At 45.6% G+C, this 18,590-nt stretch overlaps 1 protein-coding gene across 5 annotated transcripts in view; it reads right to left on the reverse strand.

Annotated features, from left to right (window-relative positions):
• Nucleotides 1-1,316: 1,316 nt before the first annotated feature.
• The window catches only part of chd7 (chromodomain helicase DNA binding protein 7), a 55,001-nt gene continuing 37,727 nt past the window's right edge, over nt 1,317-18,590 (reverse strand). For 4 of the 5 annotated variants that reach the window (XM_028428469.1, XM_028428471.1, XM_028428472.1 and 1 more), the window contains exons 21-41: nt 18,342-18,521; nt 18,111-18,221; nt 16,838-17,049; nt 15,372-15,571; nt 14,767-14,926; nt 13,328-13,417; nt 11,491-11,594; nt 9,686-9,815; nt 9,363-9,469; nt 8,761-9,181; nt 8,413-8,621; nt 7,295-8,308; nt 6,847-7,013; nt 6,113-6,367; nt 5,843-6,013; nt 5,522-5,755; nt 5,228-5,434; nt 5,004-5,144; nt 4,818-4,922; nt 4,544-4,724; nt 3,435-4,459 (exon numbers count right to left, since the gene is read on the reverse strand). In XM_028428469.1, coding sequence (XP_028284270.1) covers nt 3,435-4,459; nt 4,544-4,724; nt 4,818-4,922; nt 5,004-5,144; nt 5,228-5,434; nt 5,522-5,755; nt 5,843-6,013; nt 6,113-6,367; nt 6,847-7,013; nt 7,295-8,308; nt 8,413-8,621; nt 8,761-9,181; nt 9,363-9,469; nt 9,686-9,815; nt 11,491-11,594; nt 13,328-13,417; nt 14,767-14,926; nt 15,372-15,571; nt 16,838-17,049; nt 18,111-18,221; nt 18,342-18,521 — 5,424 coding nt within the window. Of the gene's footprint in view, nt 4,460-4,543; nt 4,725-4,817; nt 4,923-5,003; nt 5,145-5,227; nt 5,435-5,521; nt 5,756-5,842; nt 6,014-6,112; nt 6,368-6,846; nt 7,014-7,294; nt 8,309-8,412; nt 8,622-8,760; nt 9,182-9,362; nt 9,470-9,685; nt 9,816-11,490; nt 11,595-13,327; nt 13,418-14,766; nt 14,927-15,371; nt 15,572-16,837; nt 17,050-18,110; nt 18,222-18,341; nt 18,522-18,590 lie in introns of all 5 variants that reach the window. The other variant, XM_028428473.1, reaches the window with a different exon arrangement.

Below are 18,590 nucleotides of genomic sequence, written 5' to 3' on the forward strand. Positions count from 1 at the left end.
ATGGTATTCAAATTTTCTTCTTTTCTTTCTTCTTTTTTTTTTCAAACAAAAACTATATGTCAAGGTTTTTGGTTTGTTGATGTGTTACAGGTAATATGTAAATATTACAGTACCTTTTTTCACATCGAATAGTGCGACCACATCAGTTTACTACAAGAACAGCCAAAATCTCTATATTCTGTACACACACACACACACACACACACACACAGCGTGTGGTCTGGCTGTCAGTTTGTGTTCCGTCAGCAGCTCCAGTGGGAGAAAGGCCATTTCTGAAGCCTTGCTGGTGTGGCACGCACACATGCAGACACACACACACACAATTTCCTGTTATCCTATTTCACATATCCTCTTGATGTGAAATGTTATTGTTGTCCTCTTTTGGTGTTGTTGTCCTCTTCCTCATATGACCACAGCGTTTACAAGCAAACCAAAACATGTGACTTATTTAAACCAGTGCGTCCTCTGCTCCATGTGTGATGGGGCCCCTCAGACAACCCTCTGAGGCTCCTGTAACACACAGTGAAGTTGGACACGCTTGCTTACTGTACTTTTTGGGTTTATTGTATGTGGAACACACATGCTGCATCCTACCTCTAAAAACATTTCAAAAGAGTCCAAGATCAGTACACCATTTAAGCTCTGCATGTCCTCACAAAGAGGGAAAAAATGTGGGACATGACCCAAGGAGATTTGATTCTAAATTCAATAAATGGCATCACCCACATCAATCTACCCTCAATAACCATAATTAACCAAAATGCTTCATTTCATTATCATTAAAATGTGTTTAGAACTTGATTGGAGTCCACATGTGGAAAACGATATTGACTGTGCATAGTTTGTCATCTCACACATCTTGCACTCCCATCAGGGTGAAAAACTTTGTGCAGACCCTCAAGTGTGGAACCGCTTGGACCCATCAGAGAGCTGGTTAATCCAGAAACAAGTGTGCGTTTACTCACAGGGTATCAGAAGCATGATTATCTCAGCAATACTTCAATTAGGCCTTTAGAGGGCCTGAAGGTGAAATGTGGGCTGACAAAACAAACTTTTCCAACTTAAGCAGTTTTCAGTGGTAGGGACTGACGGGCTGACAGCCGAGGATACTACACACACATAAGTGACAAACCTATGGTCAAGTTCCGGATCTGAACCCCCACATGAGAGGAATGAAGTCTATGAACACTCCAACTACTAAGAGTCCGAACCATAAAAACAAAGGATGAACAACTTCTAGTAACTAAAAGTGAATCTATACATTTCACATGACTTAAATAATGAGATGCAGGCTGAGAGTTGGTTTCCTAGGCGAATATCATGATTCACTTTTATTAAAAGCATCATAGCTACAATTCATCATACATGATGTCTCAAAAAAAAAAAACAACAAAAAGACACACACCAAAAAAAGAGGAAAAAAAAAACATTTACATGGTATGTCTGTAAACTTCAAGGCTAGATAAGAATTTTGAGGTAATGCTCTTCAGCTTGCTGGCTAAAAGTAACAAAAAGTCCATTTTTTCAAGAAAAGTAGCTAAGTAATAAAGGTACCTGATTATTTTAACTCTTTAACACCAGTGCATCAACAGGAACAGAGTGAGACAAAATTGATTGCAGTACTTATTTGTCATCATTTACAGTTTTAGTTTTGTTTTTCCTATTCATACGACACTTGTGGTTATTCATATAGTGTGTGTGTGTGTGTGTGTGTTGGGAGAGTGATGTTGGAACATTCAAAAGCTGCCTCGGTTATTGCTGTCTCAGCGTTTGAGAGGAGAATGAGGGTCTTAGATGAGGAAGGTGATCAGACCCCCTCTGAACCGCTTCTCTCTCTGCATCTGCTGGGCTGGCTGTGATAGCAAATGTTAATAAGACCTGGCCACAGTGTGTGTGTTTGAATGTACTTTCAAATATTCAAAACACTCGCAGCACTTGATTTATCTCAGACACTTAAACTGGCCTCAGGAGGAGGGGTGGAGGGTGGGGTTGCGGGTGGAAAGAAACAAATCAAGAACCGCTTATGCTTTTCAAGTATTTAAAAACTTAAGTCCGTGACTAGAGTTGTGAACGTCATCCAACGTCAATTTGTGAGTTTCCAACTCTGGTCAAATTGTGTCTCAGTCCTGTTTTGGCCAGGCCTGGTGTCAGTGTGTGTGACTAGAGCAACAGTCTTTAAAGAGATGGTCACTAGGGAGCAGCACTTGGTCTGGAACTACTGGGATGTAAAGAAATAAAATGTTAAAAAAAAATAATGTGGCAGAGAAAGAAAAAAACAAAAAAAAACACCATCTCATGTGCCCCCTTTAAACCTGAAACATCACATCCCTGTGTGGACTGCAGCTCCAAATCCATTCACGGAAGCCTGTGTGTGAGAACGACTGGTTTCGGCCCAATCAGGAGGCCTGAGAGGTGGCAGGCCCAGCCTGCCCGACCACCCCCCATCCTCCCTCTGAACCAAAAGCAGCTGCCTTGCACAGAGAGCTAGGATTCAGACGCAGCAGTGGAAAGACTGGAGACTGGTATTCAGTGTGGGACTGGGGTTAACAGTATCAGTTCAGCGTGCACACAAAACACACACATACATAGGAAAACAGCTGTCCTCCCAGAAACAGTCACATGACAGAGAAAGGGGGGGTTAGTGTGTGTGTGTGTGTGTAGTGGTGGACACCTGAATGTGTGTGAGTGTGTGTGCAGCTTATGATCAAGTATGTGTGGAGATATGTGTGTGTTGTGGTAGTCAGTGTGAGACTGAGTTTAGGCCAGCCTGGTTTTCCTCCTCAGAGTCTACCTGGTCAGATATGAGAACTTAACAAAATACAACTGAAACAGTTTAAACAACTCCATTACCCACAATTCCTTTTGCAGCAGCTTTGTCAGACAGACAGCTGGGTCAGCTGTAATGCCGTTTGAGAACTGAAGGGGGCGTTTCTTCTCGTTTTGATGAGATGCTGCCAACAACAAAACAGTCTAGACGAAGGAGGAGGGAAAATAAAAAATAAAGATCTGAGAGCTGAAAGCAGCAATAATAATAATTTTAATAATAATAGTACTACTGGAACATTGTGAAGTCTAGTTGAGGGATCGTGGGAGAAAAGTGTGGGTGCACCATTCACAGCGCACAGGCCAACCAGATAGAAAAGTCTTTGAGCTCTGAGTGAGCGGCTGTGAGAATTTTCCCTGACTACACTATCGATCAGAGAGATTTAACTTAACACACACACACACCTCATCCTCTCTGACGCATAGTAAATATACCTGGCCAAAAAATAAACAACAAAGAGTGAAAGAGAAATCATCAACAATGCAAAAAAAAAAAAACAAACAAAAACAAATTCAATAATAGTTTGGATATTTCTGGTGGAGGTGTGTAAACCTGGTGAGGGGGAGGTCAGAGGTCAGGAAATGTCCAAGGCCAGTTAGTTTGTTTTATTTCAGTCACTCTTGTCCTTCTGCGGAGACGCTGCTGCCTCCTCCTCCTCGTCCTCTCCTCCCATCCCTCCATCTGAATCCTCAGCCTCACCTAAGGTGTCCCCTTCTGTTCCCTCCTCTTTCTCCTCAGCCAAGTCACTCTCTCCACCTCCCTCTTCCTCCTCATCCTCCTCATCTTCTCCTGTAGCTTTCAGGCCCTTCTTGCCCCCCTCATCCTTACCCCTGGGGGGGTTTGGGGTCATGGTGCTGCCACCCAGTGCTCCAGCCATGGCACTCTGCAGCTCAGCCAAGGTGGAGGCGGTGGGGAAGCCAGGCAGGCTAAGCCCCCCAAGGCCTGGAGGTAGGAACATGGAAGGATAAAGGAGGCCAGGGGCCATGGTGGAGAGGAGGAAAGGGTTGAATGCTAGGGAATTGGCGGACATGCCTGCGGCAGCCAGCAGGGCGGCAGCATCACCATTAAGGGATGCCTCGGCTGATGAATCGGCAGCTTGGATCTGAGCAGCTGCAGTGACATCATTGTTTGATTTCTCTTTTTTCTCAGCACCACCCTCACCCTCTTTCTCCAGCTTCTTCTTTTTTGCCTTCTTTACTCCCTCCTCATTTGCCTCAGCCTCCTCATCATCTACTGCCTCATCACCATCTTCTTCATCGTCTTTCTCCTCGTCCTCCCTCTTCATTGTTGCCATCTCGTCACTGTCTCCTCCTTCCATCGTTCCATTACTGCTGCCTGTCGCAGTAGTGGCGGTAGAGTTGGATGGAGCGGGGGCAGCCGTCGCCAGGTTTCCTCCGAAGAGCCCGCCTAGGCTGAACATGTTGGGGAGGGCAGCGGCCATATTGGGCAGGCCTCCCATGCCGGGCAGCATGAGGGGCAGCATGGAGGCTGCAGCAGCATTGGCAGCAGCCTGCTTGGGGTCTGTGGGGGGGAAGGCCATCAGACCGGCAGCCAACTGGAGAGACTGGAGGCTCTGGAGAGAAGACAGGTCCATCCCTCCAAACAGACTGTTCAACAGCAGAGGGTTGATGCCTCCTGTAGACACACAAACACAGGCAGGGTTAAAACAGGAACACAAACATTCTCACTAGTGTATGATGACCTAGCAGCAGTTTCTACCTGCAGATGAAGCTGCAGTGGCCAGGGATGCCTGAGCAGCCTGAGCTGCAGCTGCTGCCTGGGCGGCAGCTGCTGCTTTTGCAATCTCAGATTTGGGTCGTCGCCCCCGACGACGTACGCCCTCCTCTCTGACCACAGGGCCAGTCAGAAGGCGGTCAAACATGGCTTCTGGAAGGAAACCCTGTATGGAGGAGGTTTAGAAAGGAAGTTAGAGAAGATGGCAGGTTTTTTTAAGAAGGTCAGCGTGTTTATGGATTATGTCTTTGTTACTAACCGACTGTTTGACGATGTCCGTCCAATCTGGAGCAACAGAAAACTCAGGGTTCTCCAATAGCCACCTAGGAAGCTCTTTCATTGGTGGAGCCATGGCTCCTCCCATCTAAAGAGCAGGAGGAAGAATTAAGTTTTCACACAGACAATATGGAAACAGTATGGTTAATCATTGTGTATATCTGCCTACCTTGCGTCCATTTCTTCTGTTGACCACAGGCACTCTCTCTTCCCCAGTCAGAGTATTGATGTCAATCTTGTTGGGGTTTCGACAGCGGTGGCGCTTCTGCTTAGGTTTAGAAAACTGAGACAGCAGCAGCTCCTCACTCTTCTGTAACAAGGCGAAGTATGAAAACTTTACAGACTGCTTCACAGGCCAAAACATCAAACATAGGGATGGACAGGAGGGCTTACTGGTGTAAATCCAGCTATGTCCATGGTGTATGTGGGGTGCTGTCTTAGCCACTCTCCCAAATCTTTGTTGGAAACAGCGGCCTCTTCATCCTCCAAACTACCAGAGGCCAGAGATCTGGCACTGGGGCTCTGCTCAGTGGTCACGGTGACAGGTCTGTGGGCACGGGCAGCATCCTGAACACCTTCCTGCGTTCCATCAGCTTCATCCTGAAAATGTATCAAAGATCGATTAATTTGACAAGAACAGATGTATTTACTTCTGTAACACAGCCTGATGGTTATTATGCTACACACCCCTCCTCCTCTCTTGTTGCCCATAAACAGCAGCTCCAGGCCCTCCACATTTTTCCTGCGGCCCCGCCTCCTCCTCATGATGGGCAGGTCAGCCTCTAGTGAGCCGTTTGCTCTGTGTCCAGAAGGTGAGGCTTGCTGCAGGAGCTCCAACTGGGCTTTGAGTGAGGGGTTCGTCACCAGGCCACTGGGGAAGCTGGCCAACGACGGAGAGGCCTTGTGGTGATGGTGCATGCCCTAATGTACAAGTCAGACAAGTTACCAAATAAGCTTAAAATGTTTATTACACCAGCTTTGAATAAACTTTAAAGACTGAGTGTGCACCTTGGTGAGGTCTATAGCCTGGCTCTGGGACTCTGTGGCAGCGTGGCTCTCTCTCAGCTGAGCCACCATTTCCATCAGGTTGCGTCTCTTAGCTGCCCTCTCTGCCTCAATCTCAATCTTTCTCCTTCTCCTCCTCCTTTGACGAGGCACCGCCAAGCTCAGAGCGTCCTCCTGCAATATTAGGTCGACAGTTATTTCTTTTCCTGTCAATCTGGACAATCGGCACCCACTAAACACAGTTTAGCATTAACGGTAACAACAAGCACTCACATGAACCTGTGGTGATAGCGTTTTATCTTCACTCCCACTATATGGTGTATGAATTCCGGCCATCGTCAGCTCGGCCAAGCTCCGCCTCTGCAGCGGGCTCTCGGTTGCCATGGCTACGCCCGCTGTGGTTGCCGTGGAGCCATGCCCTGGCAACAAGTTGCTGGAAAAGTCAAAGATGTGGCGTCTGTTGACGGGCCACTTGCCCTTTAGGACAGCCTCGCAGATGTTATCCATCCTGTTGATCATCACTCGATCCTGAGCATGGAGAAAATGGATTTTTCTGTCAGGCTGTACGTGTCATCATATTTGAGTAAAAATATGCATAGTTTCTAATTTCCTATCGTTTCAAGGGGGTACTGCACAATAACACTAGTCTAATTCCCTCTGTGGTCACTACTCCTGCCTTTTTATGATGGCTGTTGAGGTACTGTCAAGTTAACACTTCCTGCACAGATGTTTCACATTAAAAGCTTTTCAGTAAATCAAAATGCATGATCCTGTTTTTCCTGGGAGAATTTAATATAGGGCTGTTTCTGATGATTTTTTTGGCCTTTAAAATATCAGAACAGGGTGTAATGAAATCTTCAGAGCAAAAGTTGACATCTTCGGAGGTCTTGTGTCCAAATCCAAATATAATTCAGTTTATTATGACAGAAAAATGTACTAATTTCCACAGAAACTGACAAAATTAATCTGATTTAAATACCAGATTCTACAAGTGAATGCTGACTCACCTTAGGCCAGAATGAGAAGGCATAGGCTCGGTCCTGTAGGGCCTGCAGTGCAGAAGTATCTGGCAGGTCGTCGGGGCAGAAGCCATCTCTGGTTTCGTCCCGGGCCGACGTGCTCAGAGAGGCGATGCTCTCCTCGTCAAAGTTCTTCTGCTCTGACGCAGCACTCGCTGTGTGGAAAGGAAAGGAAAGTCACGTTGCAACTCTTAATTAAAAACAGCTTCTGCATTGTTATCAAGGGATCAAAACTCATTTTATTCTCTCGCCCCTGGAACTTAGGCTCATTAAAACCCTGACAAGTCATGAGGGGAAACACCAAAAATAGGCTTGTGACTGAGTGTGGGGTCAGCAATAATAGAGTTCCACAACCAGGACAAATAAAGTGGTTAACAATTATAACACACAGAAGTACACTTAAAGTAAGACATTTGACATATAACTTCCCCCATACCTTCAGCCTGAGAAGATTTCTCCGATTTGTCATCTTCATCCATTCTCTCCTCCTCTTCTTCCTCTGGGCTTTTCTCTGTGTCAGCAGACTTTGGAGATTTGGGGGACTCTGGATTTTCCTTGTCCTTGTCCTCACCATCTTCATCCTCTGCAGACCTCTGGTCCAGCTGTGCTTTTGGAGGAGAGTCTGGATGTTCTGGGAGCTCGGTGGTCGCCTCCTTGTGCTCACTAGGAGAGTCAGCAGGGCTCGAGCTGCTCTTCTCTTCTGTCAGTTCTTTGTCTTGCCCATTTGCCGGCTTGCCTTCCTCTTCACCAATGTGCTCTTCCTTCTGCACCTCCTGCTCCTCTTTTTCTACCTTTGGCAGTGCCTCCTCTTCTTTAATTATGTCCTTTGATGTTGAAGTAGCAATCTCTTCTATCTCTTTGCTCACCTCTTCCTCATTTTCCTTCTGTTCATCAGGTGTTTCAGTCTTTGTACACGGACTGTTGTTGGCATCTCCTTCCTCTACTTCCATTTTCACCTCTACATCGCCTTTTCCTTCCTCCATCTTGACGTCGCTCCCTTCTCCCTCCTCCTCTTTGGCTGCAATCTTGGCAGCAGCTACAGCACTTTCCAGTTCTGCGGGAGTGAGGACTGGAGCTGAGGCGGTTTCTGCTGCTCCCATACCAGCTTTGGTGCTCTCTCCTGAGGCTCCTATGCTGACACCAGCACCTCGCTGGCTGGTAGAACGCTGGTGGGCCTCCAGAAAGGCCAGGGTAGGGTCGTTTAAGATGTGATAATCTGTCCGGCTCACACCATGCTTAGAGGCACCCAGAAGGAGATCCCGGTCATGGCGGCCACACTCCCACCACTCGGGAAGGTCGGAGGAGGGCTGACAGAGCTTGAGGCGCTCAGAGAGCAGTGGATGAGGGAGGACCTGCTCTCGAATGCGACGGAGCAGTTCAATGCGGTACAAGGTGCGAGAGGCACGCTCCTCTGTGATAGGATCAATGATCAGAGTGGGATCTGGGAGTTCTGGGAAAATAAACATCACAGAAGATGATGTTAGTAAGAAAACTGTCCAGAAAATAAATAAATTACACCTTTCTGAGGAGTAACAATACACTACTGCCTCTTACCTGTTTCAGTCTTGACTTGCATTCTGCAGACCCGTTTACACATGGCGATAAATGAGTAGTAATATTTCTCCAAACTCTCGTCTGTTTTCTTGTCCAATCGAGCAAAAGCCCTGAACTGTGTCCAATCAAATTTCTGGCACTGGGTATCAAAGACAACTCCGAAAGTGGACACAACACGATAAAAATCTGCCTCCTCGCGGCGCGTCCATCTGTGGGGGAAAAGAAGAGGAAAGGGTTTCAAAATAAGTCGACATATTTGGTATTTCTGGAGTCTGTTAGGGTGTAGAGTAGTATTTTCATTAAATGTTCTTAATGTCAGAACATTAAACAATACATTAAATTCATTACCTTTGTCTTCGTTCCTTGTAGTACATTGCTCCATCAGCCATCAGGGAGCTGGCGGTCATCACCGGTGCCGCCTCTGGCATAAACTGTCCACCTTTGGCAAAGTAAGTGCCCCCTTTAGCCAGATAGGGGCTGCCTTCTGTCACGAACACCCCCGCTCCATCTTGGATGTAAGTTGTTCCTGCACCTGCTTCAGTAACCATGGCAATGGAAGGCAGGAACTCCCTGCGTCGTCTCCGGCGACCATCAGGTCGGTTGAGCGCCTCCTGGCGGAGCTGCTCTCTTCGGTTAGAGCGCTGGTAGGCCGTGATGAGACGGCGCAGTCGAGCTGTCAGAGCTGAGGCTGCGGGCCAGTAGAGACGCTCATTGGAGCCAGAAGCTCCACCCACAGCAGGTACACTTTGACCATTTTCACCCGATTTTGCTACAAAACAGCAAACAAAAGAAATGTGCTGTAAGAAGGGCTACTAGCAAGGCATACTGTGACAGTAAACAAGAACTTAAGATGTAACTGGTTGGTATTTGTCATCTGTTTACCTGGCAAACATTTTAAATCTCCCAAAAAACATTTACACCTTCACTTGCTTCTGTGAGACCAAGATTACCTTCATTCTCGCCATCAACTGTGTCATCAAGGGGGGAGTTGGTGAAGTCATCCAAGTCGTCTTTAAAAGGCATACGGAGTGGCTTGTACTCAGGATCCTCATCCTCACTGTATAGACAAGCAAGAAATTCACCTTATAAAAGAGTGTTCTCCCCCCTTTTTAAGACTTTCAGGCTCTACACCACTTGAAAGTGTTACTACAAAGTGGAAGATGTGGAAGAAGGCATTACAATGTGATTAAACTACAGCAGACAGGGATTAAACAGAGAATACTACACAAAGACTTAAGAGCTGCTCTTTGGTCAGTGAAGCCTTCTCCCTTACCCCTCAACACCATCTGCCATCATGTCAGAGCCCCTCTGCTCAGCGGCAATAGCTTTGGCGTCTGGCATGCCCACTCGCTCCAAGAAACACAGGGCGGAGTCGGCACGCATGGAGTTGTACTTCTCATAGCCTGAAGAGGAAAAAAAAGATGAGGAATACAGATGCCTGGAGGTGGCTATGACCTGAATCCTTATCAACTAGTCACATTTAATTTACAGATTGTATTTTTTGTCAACACACACTCAGCTAAAGGCAAACTCCTAGAAAGAAGGGGGAAAAAGTTGTGCTTTCTAGCTCACTACTAGACAGACGGGATGCTACACAGTCAGACACACATGCATGCGCACACACAGCATCCATATTAAATGAAGGAATAGACAAAAACAGCAGCAGAAGGGCAGACCCCAGGAGCCAGCTGCTGACAAGACAGACAGCCTGTGTGTGTGTTTGTGTATGAACACTTGCCTCTGTTCTGCACGTGCGTGTATGTGTGTGTGCTTATCCAAGTGAGCCTGCAGGTGCTCATTTGTGTCAGAGAGGGAGGAAGAGAGGATGAAGAGGAAACTGTGTGTATGTGTGTCATGGAGTCCGTGAAAGTGAGCTAGTGGGTGTGAGAAACCGTGTGTGTGTGTGTGTGTGTGTGTTTGTCCGTTAGGAGCATTCAGGCAGAACAGATTAGAATGTGCAGAACCTACTGAGACACATCGGGAAGGAGAGAGAGGGAAAAATACTGAAGGAGAGGAAGACGCAGACAAGCATGTGAGGTGAGGGAGGGGAAAAAAGCAGTAGAAATAAGAAGAGGGAAAGGACAAGAGGCAGGGTAGAAAGAAGAGGGGGGGACACCACCTTTTCTTCAACCTTTTATTCATCCCTCCTTCCTTCTTTCTCTCCATCACATTTCTAATAGGAAAGATGTGACGCATTGTTCCTAACCGGCTCCCTGTCACACACACAGCATCACACACAGCTCTGTGCCTGCAGCCAAATGTTAATCATCAGGGTCTTTATAGGCCATCACTCTTCTGTGTGTGAGGGGGACATTGTTTTTGTGCCCCTGTGTGTCTATATTCAAAGCTCACTGTGTGTGTGTGTGTTGTTCCCCCGAAGGGCCTCCCTAGTGAATGAGGATTATGATTAACTATGGGTGAGCCCTTTTGTATTCCTGTGTGTGTGTGTGTGTGTGTATGTGTGTGTGTCCTAATTGAATCATAGAAGGTGGCAATGATGGAGAAATTATGACAATTATGGCAAATTAATATGAATGAGGGTCTCCATCCACAGCGCACACACGAAATTCTGGCTCATCAGTCTGTCACTGGGATGCTCATTCAGACACCCTGTAAGCACCCAAAAGGTGGGTCACTGAGAGATTAACATTCACAAGTGACAATCCAAATAACCAGCTCCACAGTTAATAGAGAATTTTGATTTTGTTATTTAAACTCTCGCTTTGTTACAGCATTAACACCTGTAAGTGTGTGCGCACGCATCCAGTGGTGAAACCAGCCATCAATCACATTCCCAACAGCACAGTGAGCCTGCCAGCTGCGTACCGCTATCACCATAGCAACACCAATCAACTGGTGGCAGCAGAAGTGGGTGGAGTGTATTTGTGCATGTATGCTCACCCGTTGGGATGTGCGTGTGTGACTACTTGCCTACTGGGCTGCAAGCCATTGAAGTGTGTCTGTTAATGTGCATGAGGGTGCTGATGTGTGTGTGTGAGAGAGACATGTATGTTATGGCTGCCATGTTGGAAGGTGTAGATTTTATATGCACATGTGATCGGTGAGGTTGCTGGTTACCGTGCTTGAAGACGCCAATAAGCAGGGACTTGTCAGCCTCGCTGTCCCACCAGTCAGCTGGGACCTCTGCATGGAATGGCTGAGGAATCCAGATGTCCAGCATGCTGTGGTAGAAAAAAAAAACACATCACGTCACTGATAATCAAACTAAACAGCAGTTGTGTTGTCTAATTCAGGACATAAGTAAGAAAAAGTGGAAATCAGATTATGACTCACTAGTGTTGTAATCAGATTTTAATAGCCGTCAGCTGTCAAGCATGATGAAAAAACTGTACTGATGTACATTCAGATCATTTTAGCTGTGTTGTATTCTTTGTGGTCTTGTTCAGTTAAGCTTTGCAGCTGCAACTTTGATACCCTCAAGTGTCTCCATGCTATGAATAAATATTCGCACTTGCCTTTTTTTTTAAGTGAGCAGTGGATTGCAGCACAGGAAAAGGGAATAATGATCTAAACAGGAAGTACTGCTTGCTGACATCTGTGTTGTTGCTATGGAAAGGTCAATCTGGACGTAACTCGGTGATTTGGAAAAGCTGAATGCCAAAGGTGAAAAGGACATTAAGTGTGTAGCAAAGTCAGAAAATAATTTTACTAAATGATGCATTTGGGGCTACTCTAATTGAAACCACACGAGTCCAACCAAACCCATGTATTTCTTTTGTTTATGCAAATAGTTTCCATGTTCGGCTACTTTCTTCTTAGATGTGGCACCAAAACAAAAAAATAAATAAAAATCCTTCATTATGGGAAAAAAATGATGTTTGCACCTAGTTATAGGGAGGCTACAATGCACAATGGAAGCAGAAAGACAGAGGGTGACAGGAGGAGAGAAGAAACCAGGGAAACAGTCCCTTATCTCTGCAAACAGCAGCCTGCCTGGCCTTGGCAACACACACGCAGACGCGTGCACGCCAAGACTGGCATGCTAAATCCCCCTGGCATATGTTGGCACGATGGCACCCCGTATGCTCATGTCTGGCACGCGCTACCACAGACACACACACGGGGCTGTCACAGTAGCCCTTGAGTGGGGGGAGGGACAGAGGGGGGGTTGGGAGAGATCAACATGGAATGCACGTGCTCCACATTATAAATGCATCCACATCTGGGTGGCAGGGTGATGAGAGGGGGGATGGGAGATGATGAGAGACTAAAGTGCACTGCAGAGAGACGGAGGGATGGACAGATGGTAAGAACAGTGTAGTGCGACGCCGACAAATATGGAGGAAGCAGAGAAGGAGCCGTCAGAATGATGAAAGGTGAGCAGTGTGTCTAACCTTCATTTGAGGTAATGGGTTATAGCTCATCAATAAACTTCAAAATGGGTCAAACAGATAAAAAGCCAATTTTCCCCTGGTAAAATAACTGTGTGTTGTCTCTGTTAGAATAGGAAGAACCCTGCCAAAGAGGCCACTAGAACAGACCGAAATACACTTTAGCAATAATTCATCACACGTTCATATAAATATATGCCTCTCAACTAACTTTCATGATGCATCCGATATGAGAAGTGCTTTTACTGCCTTTGCAGCTGTGAATGTCTTCTAGGGAAAGAACTCTACTGCAGGTGCTTTTTTTCTCTTCCCTCTGAGTTTGGCAGCACAGATATGGCACATTTATCCTTGCAGGTCAATTACGACATATTAAACAGTTGAACAGACCACAAAGTGCTGTTAGGCCCTACTTTAAGACGTCTGTAAGAGAGTTTCTGAAAATTGTGAGCAAAAGGCTCACCAGCTAAACAGGAAGAAACACTGAAGTAGGACAAGATCAGTCATCAGACCTTTGCATATCTCTTTCACAAAGAGAGAGACTGCATTGTGGAGAAACTACTAACCTGGAGTCACCTCCTTCCAGAATGCGCTCGGCCTGGTCGCCAATGACTTCCTGTCGCAGATAATACAGCATTCTCACTCTCAGCAGCACCCTGAGAAATGGAAAAACAAAGACAGTGAAGCAGCTCCTTAATTTGCAACATTATCAAGTTATCTATTCATTAGTTTTGAAAATCTATGTTAAATGTCAGAGTAGATGACGTCTAATTGCTTGTTTTGCCTGACCAAGACACATAAAACCAAAAATAGCAGCCAATTCCATCAGTTGAGAAGCCAGAATCAAGAAGAAAATTAGCATTTTGCTCAAGACTAATAGGCTGCAAATGATACTGGCCTGTCTAATGTAAGTTATTTGTAAAATGTAATGTTCTAGATAAACGGTGATACAGTTTACACTGGATTCATTTTTCTTATGTCTATTGAAACCCTACTTTTCTAGAATTCATTACCAATTTCTACTATTGCTATCAAAGTCTGGTCATCTGGATAAAAATTACAGATGTTCTGCATCAGAATTTGCATCAAGCATTTCCCCTAATAAAATGAATCACTCCAGTCAGATTTGATCTCCTGACATTGGAAACGATGCTGCCTGGGAGATCTGCTTCACTGTAAACATTTGTTACCAGATTTGTCACTGGGATTTAACGCCAGTAACAGTGTTTGGAGCAGGAGACAGAGGGTGGGGGCGGGGGGGATGCTGGGACAAGAAGATGAGTGGGAGGAGCAGTGAGGAGAAGAATTGAGAGGACAGAGCCGCGCTGGAAAGAAGGGAGCAGAAAGTTTGGAGAGGCAGTGAAGAGTGGGGGGAGGGCGTGAAGACAGTCATTTGCAACTCATTCTGCAGTGTGTGTTTGTGCATCAATGGCATCACAAGTTGCAGTGTGTGTGTGTTTGTTGGCAGGCTGTGTGTGCTCATCCATCAATGTGCCAGGCCTGATTAGCCACACAACGCTGTGCTCCAGCCTAGCAGATGGCACCACATAATCACCCCCAAGTGTGTGTGTGCGTGTGTGTGCTTGTGCTTGTCTTTCACCCACTTCCAACAGGTCTTACTGCCTAGCACCTGGCCTGGCACACAGCCAGACACACACACACAAACTAACTTCCCCCTTAAGAAAAAAAAAGCCTTGGAAATAAACCTGGAGGGCAAGGAATCATATCTCCCTGACAACAGCAGAGAGCTGACCACAGACAAATGTCTGTGTGTGTGTGTGTGTGTGTGTGTGTGTGAGAAAAGACAGGGAGTCTGCTTTGTCAGTTTAACTTGCAGAGACCAGTTTCACCTGCCACTTGTATCCATGTTATGTTTTTAAAACCACTGCTCCTTCCATATTGGGCTGGTATACATTTACATGTAAACTCATGTAACTGGCTTCATGACTAGATATTAGCCACTGCTAAAGTATTGTTTGTGTGTGAATGTTGGAGGAAGCCCTACTTGTTACAGTGATGTTTCAGATGTCTCTTGTAGCTATCTTCTTGCAGTATGTGGTCAGGATTGCAACTGGCCAGCCAATCAGCACGTGGAGTCTGTGGAGCTGGGGCCTGGAGCTTCCCCTTTTTGCCCTTCCTGCCTCTTGGGACAGGGGTAGAGAGACCTGTGGAGAGAGTTGAGGTGGAAACAGTCAGGGATTTCTATTATACATTTATGCATCTGCCATATAATGAACATTATTTGCAACTCCAGATATCCAAATTTTAGACCAATGTCCCAACTCTATGACCTACTTTTTACTTAACAAGAGAAAAATCTTTAATTTCCCATTCAGACTGGGGAAAGTTAAGGTAGAGTGAGATAGAATCTGGACTTGCTTTTAAACTGGACATGTTTAGACCTATTTTCAATCTGGCAGACTTCAGCCAATTCACCAATTGCCTGAAATCCGCTTTTAACTGGATTTGTGCCATTTAGATTGAGAAAAAAAACAATCCGGCTAGATCCAGATACGGCCCGGATCCTGCTTTTACTGGACTGATTACACAAGTCTAAACGGGGTCTTAGGTACGTAGTATCTCATGTTGTCAAGGGTTGTGTATTTTTACCAGAATGGTTTGTCAGCGTCTTGGTTGTCCCATCTGCACTTGGGGTGATCAGGTCCCAGATAAAACTCTTGATGTTCTCATCTCCACGGTAATGCAGCAGGCAGTAGGCCAGGAGGGCCCGGCAGATAGTTTCCACATCGGTCTCTTTCAGGGGGCGCTTGAAGCGACCGTGAGCCAGGATGTCGTTCCACCGACCCCACCTGAAAAAAATGTGGAGAAAAAATTAAAAAGAGAAGAAAGACCCTGTCAGTGTTTTCGTATGCAGTTCTATTGTCTACAACAAAATACAGATACTATTAAATGCCGAGTAATATTCTTGCATGGTAATTGTTAAAATTTGTTTGATGGGATGGCCACCTAAATAATATTTTTTTTTAAGCTAGACAGTTTGTGACTGATGTGACCCAGTTACTTAATCAGCACACACACACACACACACTTTCATCTAACACACCAGACTTTTACTGAATGCACAGCGATAAGTGTGCATCCTTTTATACACCGTACATCTTACCAATTTGCTGACCTAACCATTACCAGCATCTAGCCTCATCCAGGCATCCCTCTGTGTGTTTTTATGGATTGTAACCCACCCCCCGTACCACTTCCACGGAGCCAGCAACCCTGCAGGCAAAATGTGGTGGCCAGTATCCCTCAGACTGTCCTGCTCTCAGCTAAAATTTTTGTCTTGCAATATCCACCGAACCATGTTAGCCAGTCATACTCATTTTGGAGTGGGTAAAATGGTGGGTGAGGGTGAGTGAAAGAGATGGACGATGGGAAAAGACAACAGAGCACTGAGCAGAGAAGACAGGCCCAGTCAGACAGTGTGTTTTTGTGTCCTACAGCCTCAGGCCATGAGACTAGACTGTAACAATAACAACGCTGACATCTCACTAGCACCACTGTTCTTCCTTACACACACGTCACGCAAGTCATCCATGAAAATGGACGGGCTTGCTGGATAACCACTGTCTGTGCCAAGTGTGAGACTGTGTGTAGTATACTGAACTCATGAAAGACTTTACAGGCTGCTATTGTCTAAGATTTATTAAAATGCTTTTCCGTCACTGCACAGATTAACAGACATTCTGAAATACAATTTAGTATTTATTTACTATTTCTTTTAATTTGACTGCAGAGATTTCTGTCTGCTAAATCACTCCATGTGCCGGTCAGCAACCGTTATTGCATTTGAACACACAAGCACACACTGAGTGAGGAACAGTTAAGTCCAGATTAAACAAACAGGATGTGTCAATTCCTTTTTATAGTTACTGCTAAGTAGATTATATTTCACTTTAGACCTTCAGCTAGGCTAACTGTTTCCAGCCAAAGCTCATTTCCTATTTGGCTGTAGCTTTAATTTTAATGCAATCACTCTTCACCCATAACTTCCAGTGGAAAAGATCAATCGTGTCTTTCATCTAATTTTGTTTGGGAGGGAACATAAATATGCAACATACCCGTAAACCAGCAGGTTCTTCTCCACTCTGAAGCACTCAGATCGAGGGTATCCCTGGGCCTTGTCTTGGGGCCGTCGCGGTTTGGATGAGGGTCTGCTTGGTTCATCCTCATCGCTCTCCAGCTCGGAGAACTCTAGCATCTCATCCTCCTTGACGCTGCTGTAGTGCCGTGTCTGCTTCCGCACTCTTGGGGTGTCAATAACCAGCGTGTTCTGCAAAGAAATTCATTAAAAAAAATTCTTATTTTGTGTGGTTTTGTAACTTGATGTTTCTATGCCTTTTCTTAAGGTGTGTGATTCCATTACAGATGGCCTGGAATCCCCCCATAACAATATGCAAAGTACCTTCTGTTTTATTCCCCTGAAGTGTCCTATTCTGTACATTCAGCCTGCTATGGCATCTTCTGGACCAAATCTGATTAATTGGATATTTGTCTGTGTTTCATTCCGATACTGAGAATATTGCTGCCTAGCTCAAACACAAACTGGCATTAATTATGTTGTCTAATGAATTACATTTTTGTTCAATTAATTTGATTTTTTTCCCCTCTCGCAAACCCATTAATATGCGCAAACAGGGCAGTAGTTAGTTCCACAATTATCACAGAGTGCTGTAGTCATTTCCATTTTAACATCACACAATGAGAAATCCCAGGGGAGAGGCCCGTATTCATGCTGGTAGAGCTGGATTAAGTGTTCCAGTGGAGGGCCCTCCACAAGAGAGGTGGTGAGGGAGCCGAGAGGAGTCTTCAGGAGGGAGAAATACAAAAAGAAAAGAAAGCTTGCCATATAGAAAGGAAAGGGATAGCCAGAATATAAAGATGCCAGTTTAGCAGAGCGCTCAATGTGTGCGCAAGAATGTGGTGGAGATTGTGTTTCTATGCCTGTGTGTATGTGTGAGCACTTGCCTAAGTGATATCTCTGTACCCTCCAGGCATCTGCGCTCTGTTAAGTGGAGCTAAGCAGCTTACTCTCTCTCGCTCAAACACACACACGAGAGCAGAGAAACATGGGTAATTAAGGAAGAGAGGAGATTCCCAACTGTCAATATTAATCTCCCTCTCCCTCTCTCTGCGCTTCCCTCCTGTCCTTTCTGTCTCCTGCTCTCAGTCTGTCCCACATTCTTCCCCCTAGCTTGTGACTAATTACTACTGCTAGGCCCCTTTCTATGAGGGGACACAAGACTTTGTATATGTTATTTACAATATGTGGGTTTTTTTTGAGGCAACATCAAAGGTGTCTAGACTGCAGGTACTTGTGTGTGCGTCTCATACCCGTCCATTGATTGCATCCATGTCCAGCTCTGCCTTCTTGGCCCATTTCTGCCAGAAGTCTGGGTCTTCCAGAGAAATGTCTGTTCGGTTACCAGCTGCAACAAAGCTGGCCTGCAGACAAGAGGGAGAACAGGTTAACATGAGGCTGCTGACACAGCAAACTGTACTTTGAGCTGTGTACAGTCTGAACAGTGCACGGAAAAGAAACGATTAGGCTGGAGTTTTTTTTACCTTAGCAAAAGTGGACCCCTTGCCCTCAGACTCAATAGTGATGGTGTGGGTTCGTCTCTGGAGGATCTGGTCTATGTCTTCCTCACAGAATTTTGAACCTTCATCTTCCTCATCCATCAAAGCGCCGTATGCCCCCTTCCTCAGCAAGTCCTCAATCTCTTTCTTGGATAACTGTTGGACCTAGAAAACAAAAATTAATTTTTGTGTCAAATGAGATTCGCTTGATATACCGCAGTCACTAGGTATGGG

Source organism: Parambassis ranga, chromosome 17 (assembly GCF_900634625.1).
Source record: "Parambassis ranga chromosome 17, fParRan2.1, whole genome shotgun sequence".
Taxonomy (NCBI): domain Eukaryota; kingdom Metazoa; phylum Chordata; class Actinopteri; family Ambassidae; genus Parambassis; species Parambassis ranga.